This window comes from Pseudochaenichthys georgianus, chromosome 3 (genome assembly GCF_902827115.2).
Source record: "Pseudochaenichthys georgianus chromosome 3, fPseGeo1.2, whole genome shotgun sequence".
Lineage (NCBI taxonomy): Eukaryota > Metazoa > Chordata > Actinopteri > Perciformes > Channichthyidae > Pseudochaenichthys > Pseudochaenichthys georgianus.
This window is the reverse complement of record NC_047505.1, coordinates 46,647,721-46,659,955: the sequence shown is the minus strand read 5'-3', so window position 1 is coordinate 46,659,955 and position 12,235 is coordinate 46,647,721. Positions and strand designations below refer to the sequence as shown.

Genomic DNA, 12,235 nt, shown 5'->3' with positions numbered 1-12,235 from the left:
GTCTCGTCCAGCCCAAATTGATTGATCGATGCTGTCAGCCTTTACTCTCAGTCTGATACAGGAACGCTTGGCGAGCTCACAAACTGTAAAGTGTCATGTAATGCGCTGACTGGAATACTAAGTCTAGACAGACCCATCTTTATCGACATGTTGTGAAGATCACAGTGCACGTCTGTCAGGACAGTACCTGCCATGTTCAGCCCAGGTAATTAAGCACTCGACGCAAGAACGGCCATTAGCAGGAGCTGGAGAGACGGAGGCAGTGGCTGTGACCTTCATAAAACATGAACTCCTTTCCTCGAAGCCTCAGATCTAAAACCTTTAAGTAGCCAACGATCTCCAGCTATATCTTGCCCTATAAGTGTGGCTGTTGAGAAGCTGACAGTGGCTGTAATAGGCCTTCCCAAAGAGAAGAGTGCTATGACATCAATTATAGTGATGGATTGCGGAGGGAAATGGCTCAAACACACATGTACACACACACAGACAGATGACCACTCCGTGACTCCATCCTCCCCCATCCTACAGTACGTGTCATTCTTTTGGCCTCCATGACCCTCTTACAGAAAAGAGAATTCACTTTCATTCGGCCTTGTGGACATTATCTCCTTTTTTTCTTCTTGTGTTAGCTTTTGTAAATTACGGTAAATGTTTTTCTGTGTCCTGATTGGCTGTGAAGCTGCTCAGTGACCTCCAGCAGTCATGTCCTGAGCACAGGTCACCCCCAGCCCCCGCTCGGCATCAAACACTTCCCTGTGAAGCTGCCAAGACAGCTTATCATGTCCACAGTTGACCGTGAGAGTTTTGGAAAGCAGGTTTAATGTTTAACTAGCAGTACCTGTGCGTGGGATTTGTGCAAGTGTGTGTGTGTGTTTGTACGTTTGACTTTCCAATTCGGCTTATTTGCATGACTGCACATATGTGTGTGTGCAGTTAAAGAGTGTAAACTGCTGACATAGACTGTAGTGTGTTTACGGATGCCTGTGGTTGTTTGAATAGTATGGAGGAAGTTTGTGTGTATGTTGTACGGGATGTGTGCACAGTGTGAAAGGATTGATGTATGCCTCCTCCACTGTGTGTACATGTCCTTCAGTTTGTTGAGTTACACTGTGTGTGTGTGTGTGTGTGTGTGTGTGTGTGTGTGTGTGTGTGTGTGTGTGTGTGTGTGTGTGTGTGTGTGTGTGTGTGTGTGTGTGTGTGTGTGTGTGTGTGTGTGTGTGTGTGTGTGTGTGTGTGTGTGTGTGTGTGTGTGTGTGTGTGTGTGTGTGTGTGTGTGTGTGTGTGTGTGTGTGTGTGTGTGTGTGTGTTCCCACACTCACATCTCATTGCTCTGTTTTAGTTCAGCAGGTACATGTAACAGCAATGAATAACTGTTATATATATTCTTTTCAAGTGACCCTAACCTGAACTCTAGCTGAAGTACACATAGAGAATATGTTGTTCTATTACCAGAGTTGTGAAGAGTCTTATTGTATTCTTCCAGAATCAAATATTTCAACTGTTTCATTTTCTTTTTATTACAGTCCAGTTTGATAGTGTGGAGAAGTCTCGAATGTCGCCTACCAAGGATGGGAAAACCCGCCCGCTGCAGCGACACTCCAGCAGCTGTCTGGTCAACACGAAGCTGTCTTCACTGGACCACTGCGGTTCCTCTCTCGGGGAGCGCATCGACCCCACCATGCCCCTGGAGAGCCAGTTGTGAGTCAGATTGGGTTATTCCAAAAAGCACTTCGGCCATTCATCACAACATATCACAGTGGTACCCTGATCCTGGTCAATTACTGAAAAGAACACTGGCATTTTCGTTAATAGGGTACAGATGGTATCCATCATCAATACCCCTGCACTTGACTGCTTTAGCCGCTATTAAAGCCAGCATTATTCAGTAGCTCTGTTTCAGACCCAGGGTAGCAACACGATTTATGATGACTCTTCAGCATCTCTCATCATTCCTTTGTTCCTCTTCTTTCTCTTCCCTATTTCCTATTGTTCACTGCAGCTGGTACCATGGAGCGATCAGCCGGACAGACGCAGAGTCTCTGCTCAGGCTGTGTAAGGAGGCCAGCTACCTGGTGAGGAACAGCGAGACCAGCAAGAACGACTACTCCCTCTCCCTCAAGTAAGGACCGCACTTTCTTTTCCTAGAAAAACAATTAGCCACAAACACGATAAACTAAAGCACAAGAGGACATGACAGTTTAAAATGCGATTTCACCTACTAAAGTGTCCTAGAGTTAAGAAAAGTATGTGTACAATTCAGTATTCATTGTCTTAAAGTGGACCTATCATGCTATTTTTGAAACATATATTGTAGGGCCAAACCTATATAAAACATGTCTGTGAAGTTTTTTTTTCAAAATACCAAACAGATCACCCATTGTAGCCATGCCTCATACTGCTCACACCCCTCTTTTGAAGCCCTGTTAGAGAAACGCAGATTTTGGGTCCTTAGCTTGAAAAACATAAATAAGAGGAGGCGGAGCTAATGCCTGATCAGAATTCTACCGGAGATAAAGTTAAATTCTGCTGTGATAAAACGCCATCCTGTTCTAAACCACGTCAAGGATTATTTCTGAAATAGTATGGAGCTCAAATGCTTTTTCTCACACCTTTTTTTTATTTCCTGCTTTTAAAACACATGCTCTTCAGTACAGGTTAGCTCTGAGTGTTAGCGAGGCTTGCTAATGTAAACAAAGACGAGATTACGTCCAAAATACGTCAGGCATTGTTTCTGATAGCAACTTTCTGTGGGTCCGCCGACGTTACCACGGATGGACACGTCAGTTCGGATGGAAATCTGTATCCGCTCGTTGTACACCCGTTTTTAAAAGATTTGGGTACGGAGGAAAAGAGAGGGTTTTATTTTCTGATGCTGTGTGAGTTCCCCGACGCACCGGGGGCACATATTTATGTATAAAAGACATCACAAAGTGCTTTTTGCATGATAGGTCCCCTTTAAGTGTCAAGAATGATTTGCAACAGGCATTTCCCCGGCCTCTGTGTAAAAGGTTTTTAGCAGCTTTACATGCTTACCAGGAGTGCACATGGTGGACAAATCTAACACCTTGCTCACAAAGGTCCTTGTATACCTGTCCCCAATATTCTGCTGACTCGACCTTTTCAATATGGTAATAATGTTCACCTTTCAGACCTCTATCTCGCAGCTACATCCTGCCCGTCCCTTGTCCTGCCTTTCCCCCCGGTCACCCCTCTGACACCGTGCACTACTTGATTTGCTGATGTGCCCACAACACAGTTAATATTGCCCTCCATCAGCGACTCATGATCCCTGCCGCATCCAGCAGAGGGTCCAGGGGAGCCCCTCTGATTGGTTTAGTCCCGTCTGACATTAGGTAGAGGTTACATTAGCTGAAAGGCCTCGCGGTGAAGTCACTTCCTATTGTTTTGACGGGAGTGTGTGTCTTTGGAGGGTTTTTTTTATGACTTTGTTGCCAAGTGCAAGTTCTAGGTGGCACAATCACAACCGGCCCTGCCAAGATTACATGTGGTAAATTAGCTTGAGCCATCAGTTTCAAAATCCTTGTAACTTTCCCCATTCCCTTCATATAAAGTCAGTTTTACATTTCCTGGCAGGCTCATCCATATGACATTTATAGAAATCTCCACAGCTCAAGGACAGCCTTCAGATGAGATGAAAGTATAACATGCTCAGAGACGTTGATTAGCCTTCATTATTACGGCAGAGCTTTTCTAGCTGGAGGCTTATGTGTCTTGGCAGGGAAACATAATGTTTTCCATTGCTCACATTCTCTGTTCATGCTACTGTAGCTGACTGTCTAACTGTGACGGATGACTTTCTTTTGCTTGTGTGGCTGGTTCCCTTTTGTGCTCTCACTCTGACGTTCTGTCTGACTACAAACCTAAAACTCAAAGCCTGTATGACTCTACTACAATACTGTATAGTGTTTTTAAAGTGTTTTACTTTAAATCATCCATTACATGAAGCTCCTTTGAAAGATTTCCATCGGCAAAAGGAAGGTACCTTGGAGATACGAATAGTAATCATATCACTCAAAAAATCATAGATACTGTAGGAATCAATATTTATTTTTAAAATGCCACGCTATATAAGAAAGAATACATGATCAAGAAATGCAAACCAAGACCAAAAGTAATAGTTCAAAGCTACATACACTAATAGTTAAAATACAGATTTAACACCAATATTGTTCAGGATTAAATGATCACTATAAAACAGATATAAAAGTCTTAGTGGACTAGAGTTATACAGTATTTCCAATTAATCTTGAAACAGTTTTACCCCTATGCTGGTAAAGTTAGTGATAGTAAGGAGTGAATTTGATAAAAGCAGCTCCAATAAGCAACTGTTCAATTTTGCAGCATGAACTTACTGTATGAAGACATTCTTTTTTTGTATAGCTCGAGAGAAATTATCCACCCGTCCCTCCATTATGTGAGGAAGTAAATGACCCAGCTTTCGGGGCTTTACCTATCCTAATGAATTGCTTATTGCTAGATTAATTAAATGAAACGTTTTTGAGGGAGAAAGTCCAGAAGGCACAGAAAGTAATAAGAGCAAGGTATTATCTCAAATAAAAGTTTCACTTGATAGAATAGAATATACCGTACTTTTCGGACTATAAAGCGCACCTGCATATAAGCCGCAGCAGCTAAATTGTCCGTCTGTCTTGCTCTCGTTCTGTCTCTCGGTTCCACTTTTACTTTGGCGCGCTACCTGTCTCACTCTTTTCCGGCCTCCAGCTTTTCCTGCTGGAGCCCGCCGCTTAAAGGTGGCGGGCGCGGACCGGTCATAGAGCCCATAGAGTTAAAGGTGGTTAATTTTACATGTAAAATCCATAGATTTAGGAGGTTCCCTAGTGGCCGTTAGCTGTACAAAAAAAATGGGGGGAAAAGTCGCGGCTTATAGTCCGAAAAGTACGGTAATCCTTTATTGTCATTAGACAGGTACAATGAGATGAGTAGATTTAGTGTGTGGTAATGTTTTAACCTTCTATTTTAGGAATGGCCTTAATAACATTCATCTAGCCACACTAATTCACATCCCACACTTTTATACCTGGTTTGACCAATGGACTATTTAGTTACATGTTTATTCACCATATTCTCCATGAGCATTAATTCATCAAAAATGTACTTACCAATTGCCTGCTTCTCTTTTCAAAAACCAAGAGCAAGGCGTTGGATGACACCTTATTGACACCCTAGCTAATGTTTCTGTTCCTTATCCACAGCTTTTTGAGGCCATCATTGTATTCAGCTGTGATCTGCTGGCAAACACGAGTTTGATAGTTTTGGAAACGTTGATCAGCACAAAAGGCAGAAGTACGCAAAACCCTAAATATCGAATGTTTCTTGAAGCGTTGTGCTTCTGTGTGTCGACTCACGTGTATATTTGTGTAAGTCTGCTCCCAGCAGACACCGAATGTCATATCGTGTGCCTTTGGCATCAATCAGATCCTGCCTGGATAACAGCGGGCCAATTTGTGGGAATGACAGGTGCCACCTCACTACAGGCAAAGGTTACTCTGAGTTCAGCTTCCTCACACACGCCTGTCTCCCAGGTTGCCACTGCAAATGAGTAGAAACCCAAGGTGAAGATCCTCCATGTCTGAGGTTGCTGGAAAATGTATAAGGCCATGAGGTGGCACGTATGTGTATTGCATTATTGATAAAGACAGCCGTCGCAGAGAACTGCAGCCCCCCGAGTCCTCTGGCCTGAAGGAAAGCATGTTGCCCTTCTAACCCCTTTCTTCTGTTCCCTCTCCCTCTGCCCCTCCACTCCCTTTTGCTCTTTTTCTTCTGTCTCTGCTGAGAGAAACCCTTTTAGGTATTTGAAACATATTAAACCCTTTACAAGTCTGTCAGAGCACAGTGTCATCCGGTTCCTCTGCTCGCGAGAGAGCTCTGCACAGCAGGCTCCCACTGGCTGAGGAGCGAAACAGTTAGTGGTAGAATCACATCTATCCTTTAGCATCTGTTTGACGCCACAACACAGACAAGCGGAAACTACATACCCATTTGAAAGAACAACCAGAACGTATTTGCTTCTTCGATTTGACTCCTCTTCCCAGGATATGTCATGCTTTTATGGTGTCGGAGATTTCCTTTATGTGGAGCAGACGACACAACTAACTGCATATAACACAAAACAATGTTAATATTGTGTGTTTTTTGCATATTTAGCCGATCAAAGCTATGTTTTCATCATGCTATATTCCATTAACCAGATCGGATATGATGTCAGATTGTCTTACTTCACCTTCTCAGTCTGATTAACACCAATAAATGAATCCGTTGTACGTCATTTGTATTTTACTGAATTATTGGGCTCCTCCCAAGTAGACTCATTCAATTAGTGCGCATATGAAATAATGGGCGAACAGGATAACCAGTAATGTCTATCTTTTGGCAGAAGGCTTTGCACTTTCTCCACAGAACCATAACGCTGAGAGCATCATTCAGAGAGCAATCCAATATGTTGAAGGAGATAAGCTGTGAGTGCTGCCAGGCTGCTCTCAGAGCGACAGGGTTCAAGTCAAAGTCACGAACCCCCGTAAACCCCAGTGAGATTAATCAACAAACAAACCGGGATATGACAACACCACGAAGGCTTGTTTTCTCAAAAATAACCCCATATTTATGTTACCATCAGCATTACGGCTCCATTGCCCCGGTCTCTGCAGGACTGTAACGTGATAAGCGGCCATGAGCACCGCCTGGAAATCAGATGGGAATCTAAAAATGATGCTATTGATGTGTTTGCCTTTTTAAGTGTGGCTCTATGTAACCGAACGCCTGTGTCCCAGCGCGCCAACAGTGAAGACTCATCGGGTGCACTTTCCATGAAGGATTTTTTTATTTTATTTTTTATTTTTTTAATGATCCCTCCTGGCACCACTTGCAGAGTGGAAGAAGGATGCGAGTAAAATGTGTCCTCTTCTCCTCAAATCATAATTCAATTGTTAATGATACAAATAAATATCGAGGCCAAAAGCGATGACGGTAATGGAGAAGTCTTATCGTTTTGTTTACTTCAGTTTTACAGCCAGCGAGCCTGCAGCTATCCTCTTCAGCTCGCCGATGGAAAATAATGTGAGCATTTCAAATGAAATCTCCTCCATCGGCTATCAACAATACCTACGACTCAAACCTCAGAGAGCGGATAGATCATAGCTTTATCTGGCTTTCTGGAATAATAGTATTTATCACACTTATATTAAGAAAAGGATTGGTCTCCTCTGATGACATAATCACCATTTATCACTTTGCCTGTATTCTTATTCCTGATGGATGTCCCTGGGTTGAACCCTGTACATCCTGAGCTGTTTTCCACTTCAGCGTTATCTCTGTGCCGGCGTCTCTCTGTGCATCGGGGAGCGAACACATCTGCAGGCTCTACACATGTAATTATGAGATAAGAATGGACCTTCCTTACGTTTAAGGCGCCTACAGCCCAGTTCATGCTGCTGCTCGTGCCAGATAATGGACACATCCACAAATACCTGCGTTTATTTACACTTGTAATGTACTCACTATAATTTATGAAAACACATGATGATCAGGAACAGATAGAAATACACATGGAGGAGAGGAGCATGGCATGAGATGGACCTCATCAACACTCTTGACCACCGTGTTTGCACCTTATCTTATCCAAACAGAGATACGTGCATATTCTGTTCAGAACGATATTCCCACATCCTAGTTGTGTTGATAGAATGTATATTATCTCTTCTAGTTCCCACCTTGTATGCACTTATCTTGCATATGCACATTCCTCACGAGAGTCCTGTTCCACACCGTCATTGACACATACAGATTGTGTCGTGCAGATAACACTAAATGGTCCCATGAGTCAATGCGTCCGCAGCTCTCATGCCTACCTGATTTTCTTGGCTGCATGTCACAGCAAGATTTAGAGGAGGGGTTTCATTCTCCTCTCTTTCTTCTAGTGTAATTATCCTCCTTCTTGGCATTTCTTTCGCATTTCAGCAACAGGGGTTAGGTTACATTTCAGACTAAGGAAGTCACACATATGAAGTAGAATAAGTTGTTAAGTGTGGAATTTTTTTTTGACTATAATGCCAAATCACAGCGAGTGAGTCCATAGTACCGTACTTTTCGGACTATAAGCCGCGACTTTTTTCCCCATTTTTTTTTGTACAGCTAACGGCCACTAGGGAACCTCCTAAATCTATGGATTTTACAGGTAAATTAACCACCTTTAACGCTATGGGCTCTATGACCGGTCCGCGCCCGCCTCCTTTAAGCGGCGGGCTCCAGCAGGAAAAGCTGGAGGCCAGAAAAGAGTGAGACAGGTAGCGCGCCAAAGTAAAAGTGGAACCGAGAGACAGAACGAGAGCAAGACAGACGGACAATTTAGCTGCTGCGGCTTATATGCAGGTGCGCTTTATAGTCCGAACAGTACGGTATTTGAGCCTTGCTGGAAGCATTAGCTTCTGATTGAAAAAGCTATTTTGCTAATGTGTTTCTGTAAAGACAGATCATCAGAACAATATGTTTACAGCAGGATATAGGGACAATTAGATCCTTGCTAAAGCTCACTGTTGCATCACTTAACTCCAAACAAAGTAATTTTCTATTTGAAAGCAGGAGATTACTGGCAAGCTGTAAAATGTATTGATCCAAGGCCCCGAGAAATCCACAAGGAGCTTTTAATTTGCCGTGCATTTATTGCTGTAGCTTAAGTGATTTATCCTGGGGGTTCATTAGCTTTCTCTTTATGCTCTGCATGTGAAACCCAGCACCTTAAGCAACCTGGCTTTTAGTCTTCTCCCATGACAGCTCCAACGTTATCAGAGGTAATCCAGCTTTCACAACATTGTCACGTACTGTAGGGAGCGACTACTCTGGGAGTAAATGAGGAAGGAGCTGTCAAGGAAGGGCAATCTGCTGAGTCCCCATATATGCAGGCTCCTGACATACCTCTCTCCCTAAATTGGGTTTGAGCCATGCTACATGGCTCCAGGCACAGCAGTGATGGTGGGTTGGGCCACAACTTTGGTCCTGACTGAAATATCTCATCAGCTATCAAATGGATTGCATACTTGTGCCCATGTTTCCTAGAGGATGTATCCTTATCACTTTCCATGTAGCTCGTCAAAGTTATGTCCGAATGTCTACATGATGGATTAGAGTATTATTTGTTGAGACATTCATGGTTCCAAAGAATGGTTTTGTGATACCGTTACTTTTCTTTTTTCTGCACCACCTACAATAAATATGTATAGATTGTGCGTTTATGAAAACCTAGAAAATGATGGCATTCCCATTAGTTTTAGCTTAGTTTGTGCTAACTAGCAAACGTTCCATGTTGTGTGGCCCATTGCATATTTGATTAACTCCCCCCCATGTGGTTCTGCCGTGTCCATTAGAATGATAGAGCACATGAACATGGCTTTTTTTAGGCTCGGAGAAAGTTTTAGGTAAGAACAAATAAATTGAACTTGTCCTGTCAAAAGTTTTACATAAGTGGCATTGATATTGGTTTATGGGGAAAATGCTTTTCGTAACGCAGGGTATTTTTAAGCTGCAGTTCTCGCTTTTTTAATATACAAGATGCTGATATTAGCATTTTTCTCCAAACTGTCTCAGAGCTGTCTGGTTCCTCCTTGGTTTGCACAAATAATTGTTTTTCATGCCGGATTGAAGATGAAATCTGTAACTTAATGAAATATAAATGTATAAAGCAGTCTCTTCGTCTTGTTTTGATATAATAAATAAATATTTTCTGTCCCTCCCTTTTTGTTTTCTTCTGTCCCCAGGAGCAGCCAGGGCTTCATGCACATGAAGCTGTCACGGACGAAGGAGAGCAAGTACATCCTGGGCCAGAACAGCTGCCCGTTTGACAGCGTGCCTGAGATCATCTATTTCTACTCTAGCCGCAAGCTGCCCATCAAGGGTGCCGAACACATGTCCCTGCTGTACCCCGTAGCCATCAGGACACTATAGTGCTCCGGGTCACCGGCAGGCCCCTGCCGTACCCACCGGGCAACCCTGTGGCTCCACACTTCCTGTCCCTCTGGACAGTGCCCAGAAGGCTCATGGGAATTCGAACAGTGACATCCCAAAACTGCTGATTCTAACTCACCTCACTAGCCGACGGATTCCAGACCTGTTTTGAAGGCCTACTGCATATTATCTTACACATGCTGTACAGACTCAAGGAGGCAGAAGGCTTTATTATTTTTATTATATTTATGACGGACACCCACTTCATCACATCACAGACTGACCACCTGATGAACATAATTTCACTGATTCTTCAGCTGATTTCCCTAAGCACTTATCACTCATAGAAAAAGAGAGGTACAACATTGTCACATGTGTCACTGGGGTGTACCTTTTCTCCGAAAATGTTTTATCCTAAAATAGTGTATGCTCATTTGGTTAGGCTCTGTTGATTCTGTAATTGTTTGTAAGAGGACTTGAAGATTGTAAGAGCTGTGTAAGGGAAGCAAGATGTATGAGGCCTGTTGAGGGATATTGTCCACATGGGCCTCATACAGCGGTCTGGATATTGAATACACTGGCCTTGTATGAATAGTGTGTCCCCAGCTGTGTGGAAATAACAGGCCTGTGAGCAGTGCACGCTGATCTCTCTATCTTGTCATAGTACATGCTGTCTGCTATCCATCACCGAGGGGGTGTATCACACCAATGACGGTGTAAGTACCATGGTGGCGAGACAGGCAGGAGATCATGATGGATGGGTCAACTCATCTGACACAGTACAATTGGCTGAGGCTAGAGACCAGAGCCTGTCCAAATGGACCAAATTAGCTCGGCGACCCCTCCTTAGAATGGCTTTGCATCGGGAGAATGAAATATGCCTGCATTGTCTACCTCAGAAAATCAATTTCATTCGCCCATCTGCAGATCAATAGGTACAATGGGATTTCAGACATCGATCTGCTCTCCCTATGACATTCCCAATTCCCTTAAAATGACATCATCAGTTTATGGATATGTTTTTTAAATAAGAGATTTCTTTTTAATGAAAAACTAAAGTAGATTTTTCAGATCAGCAATTGTATGTATAGTAGTCACTAATATGAAACTGTGTGATGTCAGTAACAGATGTTTGGTTAATGCCTTATAATGCATGGGTCGAATCAGTCCGCTAGATCAGCTGATTTCCAGTTCTGCTTTTAACGATTGTTCCGTGACTGTAATTTATTCTGGGGTAATTATTACTGATGTGTTGCTCCTTTGTGATGGCCCGTCGGCCCCTTGGCCCTCATTGTTCTGTGCCGATGTGATCGTGTTTTTTGGGACTACTCCAGCCTCTTTACCTGTGGTGCTTTGCATTTTTGTTGTTCCAAGTTCTGCTCAACGCACGTTTGCCTCAGTGGCCTGACTTTGGGAAACAAGTCACGGTGTCTCCGGACCAAGGGGGTTGTCAAACCTCACATGAGAGACGATCGCATATTCTCCTCCGGACCAATCACAGCGCAGCCTGTTGGAACCAGAAAAAAACACGCCTACCTTCAACTTTTCATGCTTCTTCTTTGCATTAAAATGGCTCAATCATCTACCCTTTCCTACCAGATGTGCATACATGTGTGAATGTGATGAGTATGCATGTGTCCAACCCGTCCAACATGAAATGAAAAATGTTATGTATGCATATGAGAATGTGTGCGCATACATTTTGAGTTCCAGTGTTTTTAATCCTGCTGGTACAAACTGGGAACAGCCCTTTCTTGAAGTCTTTGGTTGTCAGAACCGTATTTTTTCCTCATTGGAATCAAGAAACTAGAAGTCAGCCCAATGACTCGTTTTATTTGAATGGCCTCTTGTATTCTATTACAACCACATTTATATTTAAGCAACTCATAGGACTGCTATGTGGGCTGCTCTCTGATGAAATAATACTACTTCTGACGAATAACTACAACAGAAAGTGCAGTCTAAGCAGAGGGCCTAATGTTTGTAGCACTACACAGGACACCCTTTTCAGTCCTATGAGTTGCACATTTCTGTGGTTTAATGAGCAAATCCCAGTTACAAAGAAAATGACGGGGGGCTTTGGTCCAAGGTGAAGACACTATGAATAAGAAACAGACTTAAGCGAGCATGACCACTGTAAATACAAAGTCAATACTTATTGACACTGCTGTGTGCTATGCAACTTTAAACTGCTGTCATTGAAGGGAAATGTATTGGAGTGTGTGCCTCCACCAAATGTTTGACAAATGTGATGGTACCA

At 43.1% G+C, this 12,235-nt stretch overlaps 1 protein-coding gene across 4 annotated transcripts in view; it reads left to right on the top strand.

Annotated features, from left to right (window-relative positions):
• LOC117440560 (SH2 domain-containing adapter protein F-like) overlaps positions 1–11,558 on the top strand; it is a 109,179-nt gene extending 97,621 nt beyond the window's left edge. For all 4 annotated transcript variants that reach the window (XM_034076798.2, XM_034076803.2, XM_034076818.1 and 1 more), the window contains 3 exons: positions 1,524–1,698; positions 2,000–2,119; positions 9,789–11,558. In XM_034076798.2, the coding sequence (XP_033932689.1) occupies positions 1,524–1,698; positions 2,000–2,119; positions 9,789–9,975 (482 nt within the window). In that variant the 3' untranslated portion in view covers positions 9,976–11,558. The remainder of the gene's footprint in view (positions 1–1,523; positions 1,699–1,999; positions 2,120–9,788) is intronic.
• Positions 11,559–12,235: the final 677 nt, after the last annotated feature.